General features: G+C 45.2%; 1 protein-coding gene across 1 annotated transcript; it reads right to left on the minus strand.

The window, feature by feature from the left end:
- Positions 1-1,555: 1,555 nt before the first annotated feature.
- Positions 1,556-12,818, minus strand: LOC112572288. The gene is made up of 3 exons (XM_025251895.1): positions 11,751-12,818; positions 5,901-6,077; positions 1,556-3,531 (listed from the first exon to the last, which is right to left on the minus strand). Exons 1-3 carry the CDS (start codon positions 11,815-11,817, stop codon positions 3,296-3,298), a joined length of 480 nt encoding a protein of 159 aa, XP_025107680.1. The 5' UTR covers positions 11,818-12,818; the 3' UTR covers positions 1,556-3,295.
- Between the last annotated feature and the right edge of the window lie 211 nt (positions 12,819-13,029).

Consider the following 13,029-nt stretch of genomic DNA (forward strand, 5'->3'; position numbering starts at 1 on the left):
CCGCTCAAAGATTCCTTTCACATCACTTATTAATTACTCGAATAAGAAGTACGAATCTCGAGAAATGAAATACAAACTCTGTTCCAATCTGTATTTGACCCTAACCGTGTCAGTCAGCACTGACCGTGACGTCAGAGCCGGTGACATCTGACCCCAAACAACATGGCCGATACGAGGTGCTCAGAAAATAATCCTCTACCTACGTCTATGACCTCAAAGGTCCTGGAGATGTAACAGCCACGTGTGCACCGAGGGACTAGTAAGACAGGTTGTCGCTAGAGGGCGCTGCAGCACGTCTGGTTCGTGGAGACGTGACGCAATGGCGGAGTCTGTTCAGGGAGCATCGATTGTGCTCTCCACTCTAGTTAGGTCCAGTGCATGATGGGATTTTTAGACAGCATCCTCATTCAGCAGCAATTGAGTGTACTGTATTGGCTGTACATCTAGTGCTCGCCAGACATGTCTGTTGTTGTTTAGCTTACTTTATTTACCATTAACCTAAATTACTGCCAGTGTCAGCAAATGACATCCCCCAGTCCCTCCTGGTGTGTATTTAGAGAATCATGCCGAATCACGGATTACGTTTTTCGTAATAAATGTACATTTGACAGATATAGTTATACTTATAGCTATAGATATAGTTATAGTGACTGACAGCACATGATGACGGCAGCTTTAGCTTTGGATAAAGGCGTGTGTTGTGTATTGTGATTACATAATCGTGTGGATGGTGCACGCATGCATACATTGTGGATAAATGTTTGTGCATTGTAGATACATGTGTTTTATGATTTGAGATACATTCTTTTGGTATGTAACGAAGACACATAGTGCTTTATGTGTGCCTGTATATATATATAGGTAAAAGATTATTTATTCTGATATAAAGTTGCTAGTATGTATTGTAGATAGAAGCACGTACACATTGTGCGTACCTGTTTGCGGTTATGAATACACGTCTGTGTATTAATGCTACATAAATATGTACATGTAAATACATGCGTGAGTATATTAAGAGAGCATGCTTGTTTGAGAACTTAGGATACATGCTTGTGTCATTGCTCATACAGGCTACTATTACTTGCATTGTGAATACTACTACGACGACGACGACGACGACGGTGTAACTTGGATAAACTAAGAGAAAGGCAGGACGCTATGAACTCGTACACTGACGAGTACATCCTTCTGTTTACCGTTTATTTACCCAAACTCCAGGGCGGCTTTGATGTGAGAAACACCATGGCAACTTATACGCGACCTCGAAGATACCCGAGCAGCAAGTGCTCTCAGCCTCTTTCCTCACCTTTAACCTTCTTTGTGCTGTAAGTCTGGTTAATAATATATTATAGTCAAGTATTTTATACTTCACGAAATATGTTGTTTACATTTGTCACTCTTGTAAGTGAGTAAGTCTCAAATTGCGAGGAGTATAACTGTGGAGGTGCTTTTTCTGACTAAAAATCAGTTATCTGAATCATAATAACAAAGCAAAGGAAATCATCACCAAATGCCGCACTCGTTTAGTTAACACCGTAGAACTCAAAAGAAAATGCACATTGTATGAAGATGTATTTCAGACTTTCTTTTCTTTCCGAGGGAACCAATAATGAACACAGCAATATGGAAGTACATTGTCACACAGCGCGAAAATATAAACATTCCGTAATGACATGAACAATAATGAGGTTGAATTAAACATAAACTAGAGGTTGACAGAAGTCAATTAACATGATTTATAATGGCTGGTTTTTCCTGCGCTCAGTTGATGTCTCTGACATGTTCTGGCATCAGCGGTGTCAGGGTGGGGCAGGACTGACCAACAGATTTGCGAGTTGTTTTTGTTGTCTCCTAGTGGCATGGAACTCTAACGCCTGTGTTGTACGGTGACATGGATGTGCAATGGCATCACAATCTTGTGTCCACTGTGTACAGTCATGGACTGTCCAATGGTGTGAAGGTCTCGTGTTTGTATTGTCCACTTATCAGCCAGTACTTGATGTCAAAGTCTTGTTTGTGTTGTGGGTATCCAGGGGATGTGCAGGGAAAGAACACAAGGCTTTGCTAGGAGTTCATGATGGAGTTCTACCACCCATCATGCCACCCCCTCGACCGGCATTCCTTCGTCATCGTACATGTTTCTTTACCTTTTAAGCAACAGCTAATAGAAGCTTGAAGGACCTCAAGACTAGGCCCAGCATCCTCTTCCGCTGCCTTTTGCCTCCACTGATCACCGGGTAGCCATCTGCCACCCGCCAGGTTCTCAATCACAGTTCTGCGCAAGACTGTATGCCAAGACCTGCTGATCGCCCTCTTTGAAGTGCTGCTCGAATGCCAGGATGTAACTGAGATGAAAGCTGCTCGTTAACATTCTCTCACGTGTCCTCTGCATCCCTTTTGCTCATCTTCACGAGTCTACAACGACACGCTGACCACTGACACCAGTTTGCGACCATGAAACTGTCCTGTGGTAAAATCATCTTGACGAGAGTTAACCAGGAAGCTCGTCACTGTCCCTGCAGGAAATGACGTCAGGTGCAGTTGCAATGAAGCTGCAGGTCTAAGCCCGTTACATCACAAACACTGATTACGTGACAGGCAAGCGTGACGTCACAGACAGGCGACTATAAAGTCACCAGGACATGTGAACATGGTATCACAAAGATGCTAATAATTTCACGCATAGCGTGATGTCACTGATTGTTAAACGGTGATGACGCAATGGCTGTCAAAGTGACGTCATATTAACCGGCAAAACGCGACGTCGTGATTATTCATAAAATGTCATTACGCAGTGACCGGTAAACCCCAGTGTCACAAGGACCGGTAAACGTGATGTCACAAGGACCGGTAAACGTGATGTCACAATGATTGGTAAACGTGATTTTTATGATGATTCGTAAAAGTGATGTCATAATGCCCGGTAAGCGTGACGTGATGATGATTAGTAAGCCTGACAGATTTGACTAATGCCAGGTTGCAAACATCACTAATGACTGGAAAATAAAAATACGGACATCGACTGACACTGATTACAAAAATAGAAACCACGGGTGACAGTTAATTCGTGTAAAGATCTTCAAACGCTCTGAAGGATGTCGGGATCAACGTTGTACAAAAGTCCACGCGTGTCACTGTTGTAGTCACATGCAGAAGGTCAGAAAGCTGAGACTGGACCTGACTTTACCCCGGGTACACAAGTCCTCGTGTGTTCTTGAATACCAACGACTAGCTGTTGAAACGTCTGCTTTGATTATTTGCTCATTTCTGCTCTCGGTCACCACTCGTTGTGAGGTCAGCCTAGGGGCAGGCGGAATACACAGGTGACCAGCACGGACACCGAGTACAACAAGACTTTCAGCGGCTGTTGGCCGACAGACCCGTGGACGCCCTCAGCACCGTTACAGCCGTTGGTCTTACAGGACATCAGACACCCGTAGTACTGCTCGCTCTGGAAGTAGAAGGTGGAGCAGGTGTTGTCCAGCGTTTCCATCCCGCAGGAACGAACTGTCATCTGTATCCTGGTCCTGACTGAAACACACACACACACACACAAACACACACAGAAACACACAGACACACAAACACACAGACACACAAACACACACACACACACACACAGACCAACATCTTTAGCCAAGATGGACAAGCCATACTGTCATCTGTATCCTGGTTCTGGTCAAAACAAAGCAGAAGAACCCTACAATATCTAGTGAACCTAATGAAATCATTACCTCATTAACTATCCTTAGATGGAATATTTATGTTAAATAATTATTTTAACAAGTTATTCGTAAAATTTGTCTTAACGACTGAAATAATTTGCAGATAAAACCGTCTCTGTGATAATGTGTCATTACGTGCAAAAGCTGCTGTCATGTTTTTAATAGCAAGCCCTCTTGTATTAACATCTTCATCACAAAACAAATCCATGATAGTACAATATTGTGCACGATCACACACACACACACACAGAGTGGAGGAAGCCAGAGAACTCAGGACCTGTCAACAGGTGTCACACCCAGGGAGAGAGAAAGATGGAACCAATTCTGATAATCAATGTGACAGAGACAGAGACGCCAGACAGAGACAGTCTTTCCTTAACATTCTTGCAACAATCAACAAACATAAACAGAGGAACTAATTAACTCACAGTACAAAACTAAAAAGACAATTTGCTTTCCAAGTTAAATTTGTATCTGAAATCAGCCAGGCACATCGAGTCAGTCGGCTGGAAGCAGAGATGATGGATGGAAAGGTTAAGTGTATTTGTAAAGATGTCGGGCAGAGCACATGAAGGAAATCCCCGACCATTAGGTGGAAGAAAGGCTGCAGGTGAGATCATGTAGTGTGGGAGATAAAACACACTCAGTCAGGAACTAGTCAGGTTCAGCACACGGGTGGAATCGCACGGGTGGAATCAGCTGAAAGCTGACGACTTCTGATGGCTTTTAATCGATCGTTGAACTCTTTACAGATCAAAGTTTTGCTCGTGCTTCCGTGTTGAAGGAACTGTAAATATTGAAATCATTTAAATCATCGTCAGTGCTCTGTCCTCGTGCAGCAAGACCGCGAGTAGAGGTGACAGGTCCCGGTGAACTTTGACATTTGACATGTCTTCATGATTATAATCTTTCTCGTCTTCACATCACTGTTTCCTCAACCCTGACAAAACCCTCAACACCACCCAACAGTACACGGTGACGGTAATCACAAGGCAGCAAACAAACAAACAAACAAACAAACAAACAAACAAACAAACAAACAAACAAACAAACACTCTAGATCGTACATTGACAGCTTTCATCACCAAACCGAGACGATAATCTTTGGAAGCTAGGTGGTGCTAGGAACCTACAATATTGAGTCCACAGAAGTTCATGACCTGAGGAAAGCTCTGTGCTTATACATCATTGCATGCATGAATGCAGAATTCCATAATACGAATACATTTCAAGCTGGCATGCTGGGCGACAGCTTTTCCCTCAGGAGTCGTTGTGAGGTTCTAGATGTAAAACAAAACAAAAAAAAAAAAAAAAAAACAAACTTCGTCCTCCTAGAACTGCTGAGTATTTTTTGCTGATGATGCAGGTTGCTCAGCTGTGACCAAGTCCAGCTCCCTGGAACAAGTCCTGAGCTTACAGACATGTTAACTTTTTCGTAACTGAAATGTTCAAAGCTCGTGTAGAAAAGGATCTGATTATACTTTATTTAAATCAGCATTTTCATAAACTTTTCTGTCAAATTCCTGATATAAGTTTTGGAACTTTTCTTTAATTGAAAACAATTTTTTAAATGTCAAACATTTGAAGCTTGATTTCTCAAATTTTGTCGTTTGGGTTGGACTTATCCATACCATCAGTACATAAGCTAAGAATTAGTCCGATGTGATGACAACCTTGTCGAAATTTTACTTTGTTTTCATGATTGAGTGCATTTGTACTTTGGTACATGTGTGCAGGTGCCTGGAGCACCCCACACCCCGCACACTACACCCCGCACACACCCGCACACACACCCCACCCCCACACCCCGCACACTACACCCCCACACACACCCACACCCACACCCCACACCCGCACCCCACACCCACACACACCCCCACACACACCCCACACACCCCCCCACACACACCCACACCCCACACCCCACACCCGCACCCACACCCACACCCCACACACTACACCCACACACACACACCCCCACACCCACACCCACACCCCACACCCACACCCTGCCCGTGTGTACAGCGAGACACTCAAACCTCCTGTCGTCTGCTGCCTCCTGAAGGCTGCTGTAATCTGAAAGCTGAGAAAATTCATGGAAATAAAAATGACGATGAAGAGATATAATGACGATTAACAACGATACAGCCCAACACGTCACGTGATTGCAGTTACCATTAACTCCTTTGATCTTGGTGCAGTACCTGGCCGGGTACTCGCCCTTGCGGTTCTTCATGGTCTGCCAGCACATGCGCTGGTAGTGCTGGTCCGTGATGGGGTTGAAGGGGTCCTCGCAGGAGGGGTCGCTGCCGTTGATGGAGGAGCAGGTGAAGCAGCCGATGCCGGCCTGAACTGAGAACATCCGGGGCTTCGGTCAGTTGGGAGGACACAGTCATGCACAATGATGTTTGTTTGTTTGTGTGTGTGTGGCTGCAGTGGTTGGATGGCGTGCAGGTGGGAATGACTTGCAGGTGATGGTCACAATAGTTTGATACAGGACAGTATAAAGCACGTGTACATGCGCATACAACAGAGCGACTGTACATACAGCGCGACATACAGTGACAATAGTGACAGGACAAATATACAAATATTAAAAAAGGTCACGTGATCATATCAGCTAGAACACTGGCAGTCCCCATACCTTAGCTACACCAGCTAATTACTAGAATATTCAGCTGGAATACAATATTATCTGACGTGTTTATTTTAGTTCAGTTCTAAGAATGACTCTCCATGCCAAGACAGCGAAGTGTGTTGTCGAGAAGAGCATCTCCAGGTACACTTTGTTGTCGACTTTTTAACATTGTCAGGTGAGCTGAGAGTTCAGTGAACATAGATGTTTCCAGTGAACATAGATGTTTTCAGTGAACATAGATGTTGTTTACTGTGAACATAGATCCTGTCTGTCAGGAACGTTCGACGTGTTGTGTTGTTTATGTTTGTAAGCCGGCTTACATTTCACACAGATCACTTAGCTTCCCTCCCCAAAAAGAAGAGCGCGGCCTGGGTGCAAGTATCGACCAGCCACATCCCTGCAGGCGGCCATTAAACCCGACGGACCACTTTTACTGCTTTCATGTAAGGAGAGCTCTCTACACAAGCTTCTTTGCCTTTCTCATTAACCTCGGCCACTTCTCCTTACGCACACATCACAAAAAATGGCGATTGAAGGATGTAGGAGTGAATAGGAACAGGATTTTGATATACTGTCATAGTATATAGTGCACTATCCAATTGAACCATATTATAGCATATTATATTGTTATAGTATAGTGTACTATCTGAAGTACCACATTATAGTATACTATATTGTGAGAGTATATTTTAGAAATGCTTGCAGTAATAAAAATAGAAAATTCCAAGTACAGGTAAACCAAAACCAAAACAAAGAAAGAAAACCACACAGAACCAAACAGAAACAAACAAAAATTAGTATTCCTAAAACTTGGGAGGCGTTCGTGGAGTTGTTTCAGTTAATCACCCCACATTCTGCCCTCCCCACCCCACGGTAAACCTTGAGGGTTTAAACCACGTGGCAATCCGACTGCCACAGGTAATCCCTGGTCACACTGTTGCTATTTTAACACCGATGTCAGGTAGAGAATTTGTCATCAGTGGGTGTCCACTCGTACCACATTGTTTTGACTTATGCGACAAAGATTGGTGCGCAGATCGTAGGAGAGTTTCGTGACCTCTGACCTAGTCGTGACCTAGCTGCACCGTTACGAGACCTCGCTCGTTATCGTCGCTTGCGTTCTCTTGAGGAAGAAGGGCTGACGACATCCGTCCTGAGGTGCCAGGTATTTCAATTCCAACTCGCCTGGTATCTCAGTCCTTTAAACAAAAATTCTTCTTTCCACATCCGTGTGGTTGATGTAGTGCTATCCTCCTGTCTTCCCCCAACCCTCCTGTCTTTATCTGTGTGCTGCCCCAGACCTGCTCATCATGCTTCAGGTCGCCTTCACACAGGTCCTATTGATAAAACAATTTGAACTGCAGTCTCGTGTTCACACAGAGTGGGGAACATTTCTTTACATAAAAATCATTGGACGTGACAACATTGGTTGCCATAGATACGCGCAACCTTAGCCAGAGAATGCATATTACATTTATACGGGCACCTGTTGTGCTTCCCTACTCGCCGCCTCCTGGCCCAGCAATCTGTGCAGCTGCTGCAGTCAGGCTGTACAGAAGAACAGTGTGTGTGTGTAGTGCGCGTCGTGTGCGCGTGATGCCTGTGCGGTGGTGAGGCAGGCTTACTTAGCTTCAATCGCTAATCACGAAATGTTTTTTTCTTTTAGTTTTGTTGTTCATGCCCCCGACTGCTATCATGCAGACCTCACAGGTACGCCAGGTGCGAACACACTACAGGTGTTGTGGCGAGTCGTCAAGCGGGGTTTGGAGAAATGGCGATTGTAGAAGGAATCCTTGCACCGCGCGACTGGTTGCTGCAGGCAGGACGACCCTCCCTCTCTATGAATACAGACATTAGGCCGTGTACAATGCTCGTCAAAAGAAGAAAGGATGACAGATAATTGAATGGATGGACGGATGTACCGATGGATGTAGAGATGGATAGATGGATGCTCTGTTTCGTTATTACAATAAAGCACGATCATAACCACTATCCGCCAACTCATCTTTCACGAAATACCAATCAAAGCATTGTAGTCCATCACACAACAAAGCTTCAGTAGAGGAAACGAATAAAAAAGTTGTAAAAGGATTGTTGATGAGAGCGCTGGCGCCTACAAGGACGATCATGTCAAGCAATGGGCTCCCCACCCGTGCACATGCGCACTCGGGTAGCGAGGGTCTCCATGACAAACGGGAACTGCACATGTAGAGCATCAGCAGGAAGTGACGTCACTGGTTTCCTGCTGCGCTGTGGACTGTCGATGATGCACGGCACGTAACAAAAGAACGTGCAGCGACAAACGGTTATGTTTATCTAACGGTTATATCCTCGGGTTTCCTCCTCAAACGGTTTTTTGAAAGGGAGGAAGATGCTCGAAACAGACAATGACTACACGGCATTTCTCTAAACGCTGAAAATGTCTTCCGTTGACACTAAACACTTACAAATCAAGAATATCACAACTTGATTTGGCAGATAAATATACACACGCTGCAACATAACGATAGCAATTCTAGATAATGTCTAGAATACAAAATATCCTAGTAATCCATTTGTTATTGAGGACTGGGATGGCTGTTGACATCATCAAGCTGTTTCTTGTATGCATTTCTGCGCTAGCGGCGCTTGGGATCGCATTCCTGAAAGTAGAAGCTAAAAAGCTGGGGTGGAAAGGGTGAGTCGGGTGCACAGGCTGTGAGTTGCCAACTTGTTGACACTATGGAGATACGAGAGAGACAGAGAGACGTAGTTGTTTATGCCAATTATCTGGTCAGTCTTGTCTTGTTTTGACGAGGAGGCGGATATAGAAGGCGGCGATGTTAAAAGTGAGAATATTTTCAACAAGGGACCTCCAGAGCTGAGGTAGGAACAGCGGAGAGTCCTCAAACAACTACAGTTGCTGCTGGGTCTTGTTTGTTGATGACGAGGATGATGATGATGGCTCTCACTCTGAATGTTTTTCTCTCTCTGGCGAGGGAGAGGTAGTTGTGTCTTTGGAAAACATTTCAGTTAGCGAGAGTCTCAATGGAGACCACTCTCCAACAAACAAACAAAGCCACGAGCCTGTGGGCGCTGCCGTCGCGAATGGCGCATGACTGAAGGAGATGAGGGCCTCATCATTCCCACAGGTATAAAGAGGAAAAAGTTCAGGCTACAAAGGAGATCATGCAGGTGAACGAAAGGCTGGGTTTAGACAGCCTGACCTAACCCTAACCCTAACCCTGATGCCATCTTTTCTCCAACAGTTACACGTGACCAGATACTGATACACCCCTTTACTTGTACCCAGTTTGTTATTCTGGTCCTCGGGAAGAACAGCTGGACAGGTGTACCAGTGCTGGCAAAATTCGACATCTCACCTTGATGTCTATTTGTCCTGAAAGGTACCCTGAAGGACAGTTGCATGTGATGTCGTGCCGGGTGCCGTGGCCGAACCAGTCCAGCTTGCTCCACTTTATGCGTTCTTGAAGTCGATGATTTGTGAAACGGGTACTTGACGCTCAGTCCGCGATCTTGAAGCTGAAGATTGCTCCAGGCTCCCTTTCACCGATTTTTAGAAATGTTCCTCTGATCACTCAGCGGCTGCTTAGAAGCAACGATCCCCTGAGGTCGTAGTGATGAAGCGAGAGCAAGTCGCTTTCTTAGGGTAAAGTGGGGAACTCAAGGAAAAGTGTTTTGTTTCCGAAGTTATAATGTTCACCCCTTACCCCTACTCCTGGACACCACTTCATGTTTCTTTGTTTCTTTCCCCAAAAGCATCTTTGCCTCGCTTTTTAACTACAGACTCAGGAGCCAAACAACACCTGCGGGGTCTGGACATCGCTTTATAACTTGGGAAACAAGACCTGATCCTTGAAGGTCCCCATGATGACCCGGGGCAACGACTTAACCTCGCTTCATAGCTACTGCTACTGATGGTCAGTTATCCTTATCTATTTATCATCATATAATTAATTTGTGTTTATTTATCTATCTATAGAGGGAAAATCAGTGGCCATCCAAATAAATATCACAACTATTTGTAGCACGAGCAACTGGCTTCACATCAGACAAATTCCTCACCGGGTTGAGGCAAAGCCATCTCCTGGACAGAGCTCGAGAGAGAATATGGCGGCTGTACTTCAACAGACACACGACGGGAGATGTCAGAGCACTAATGGGTCCCTCATCGACCATTCAGACCACATCGACCATCGCTCTTAGGATCAGCTCGATACAGGTCACAGCCTCGTCTACTCAGGTTGCTTGAAGAATGTTTCAATCAGGAGAAAATGGCTCGCATCATGCAAATGACATAAGTGCAAGCAAGACCATTATTTCTGGAGCAAAAGGTCAGGACACTAACTAATCATGCATTGAAGTCTAAACTTTCACAAATTGTTCATTAGATATGGAAGTGTCAATCAAGCAAGTTATTTAAAGTAGTTTTCCTCTCTCACACAACAGGTGAGCATGTTACACATCACCTGCACGTGCCCACCTAATAACTCCGAGAAGTCGGATGATGAAGGATGCCATCAACGTCAAGGAGCCATCGACCACAAGGTGAAACATCAGAAATATAACATTTGAAAAGGGATCAGTTGAAAAAAAAAATATATAAATTTATAGAGATACTGGAAAACTACTCATCCGAGTTATCGAACACATCGGGAAAACAGTATTTCGCGTGCTGACTTAAAATCACACGCACATTCACCTGATGATGACCACGTGCAATAGTCTTTCTATAAATAGACATTCACAAAATGGAAGAAGATGTTTTTTTTTTCTCTTTGAGTGCTGGTGTGGTGTTGGTGACGATGAGGAAGATGATAGTGGCGGTAACGATGATGGTGGCGATGATGATGATTGTGTGGTAGTGGTATGTTGGTGGTGGTAGTGGTGGCAGTGACAGCAGGATGAACCGGAGACCAGTAGAATACACGTGTACTTAATCACATAAAGTCTATTTTGTGAAATAAATACAATTAAAACATTTAATAAAACTTGGTACGTAAGGTAACCTAAAATGTAATGACTAGCTGTAGCTCTCTAAAACACACAGGTAGAGAAAATCCAGTACCCAGCTATTGTCAGCTCTTTAAGCAGGTGTCATATCCCGAGAGATGTGTCTGAGTCGAGATCCGAACCCATAACATCAGAATCTCACTGCTATGGCAGGCACTTTAGCCACTACATCTCATTTTCTGTACACCGTAAACATATATATATGAGTGAGTGAGTGAGTGAGTGAGTGAGTGAGTGAGTGAGTGAGTGAGTGAGTGAGTGAGAAATAGAAGATATTGATGATGATGAATTACTCACCCTCAAGATCAAGTGAAAATAGAGAGATAGGAACACATAGAAAAAGAAGATAATGGTGTTAATGATGAAAGACTCACCTTCAAGATCAAATAAATAGAGCAGCAGCACAAAAATAGCGATGGGGAGGCAGGAGAAAGCGGCCATGGTGTCGAGTGTGAGGACCTTCTCCGTTTTCACCGGGTGGCTGAGGCGAGGCGAAAATTGTGGGCGCTGATGGCGAGCGGTGTAGCCACAAGTCGAGAAGAATGTGGGTGGAGGAAGAAATGAAGCCTATGATTAATGTGTCAGTCCTACCCGAGCATTTAACTCGATAACCTCGCTGTTTTTCATCGATCTAAATCCTCCATGTGATGAAGAGCGCGTGCACGACTAGCCAGCATCTCTCTCTTCTTCACACTCTGTCATTTACAGCTTTCTGTGACCGTTGCCTTTACTTCAAACTCCTCCATTTCACTATTTTTAGCAGAAAACGCAGACCGGGGTGGCGCTGCCCTCGCAAAGATTGAAGCCAGAAGCAGTCTTTCAACAAGGTTTTTCCAGGCGGAACAGAAATGCTTGTCTTGCCTTCACCAGCTTGTTGTTGTCAGTTGTGAGAGAAGAGTGCAACTCGCAGGCATCCACAGGTACTTGCAGCCAGCACCAGCACTCTACAAGTATGCAGACAAGAATTTGGAAACGTGCTGCTGCAGCCGAGCTCTCAGTCGTCAGTTGAAATATCTCGGTGGAAAATGTTTTCTTTGTACGAGCTTTCCAGTTGTACTGATGTCGACGGGGGTGTGGAGGCGGTGCAGGGGTGGCTGGTAAACACACACCAAGTTTCTTGTCCCTGAAATGCAAGGTCTGTGTGAAGGTAGCTGCATCGGTCGGACACAGGGCATGACGTAGTCTCTCGCTGCTTGTAGCATCAGCGGCAGCAGCAGCAGCAACGCACCCACTGGCCAGCACGCGCTTGCACGTGGTCGATGCTCACAGACGCCGCGTCTCACATTTCCAAGGCTGTCGTGGCTGCAATGTGGCGTGGGAATGTACTGATCCGAAAGATGGAGAAAACGGAGGTCCGCCATTAGGCATCGGAATGATTGCTCCCCCACCCATCCACCAACCGTTGGCACCGTCGGCGATTTTCATCCTGGTCTCAGCAGCAGCAGCAGCAGCAGCAGCAGCAGCAGCAGTCACTTCCTGCTTCGTGTAGATGGCGGTTGTGCCCCCTTTTTGTCCACTGTTGTCGGTGTCTTACATCAGTAAGAGAGAGATGGACGAGGGGGGACTTACTCGCTGGCGATGGCAGACTAATCAAGTCGCACTCGGTCAGACGAGTGTTGGGGAACGTGCGACGTCATTCGTGACCCTTGATCT

Source organism: Pomacea canaliculata, linkage group LG9 (assembly GCF_003073045.1).
Source record: "Pomacea canaliculata isolate SZHN2017 linkage group LG9, ASM307304v1, whole genome shotgun sequence".
Taxonomy (NCBI): domain Eukaryota; kingdom Metazoa; phylum Mollusca; class Gastropoda; order Architaenioglossa; family Ampullariidae; genus Pomacea; species Pomacea canaliculata.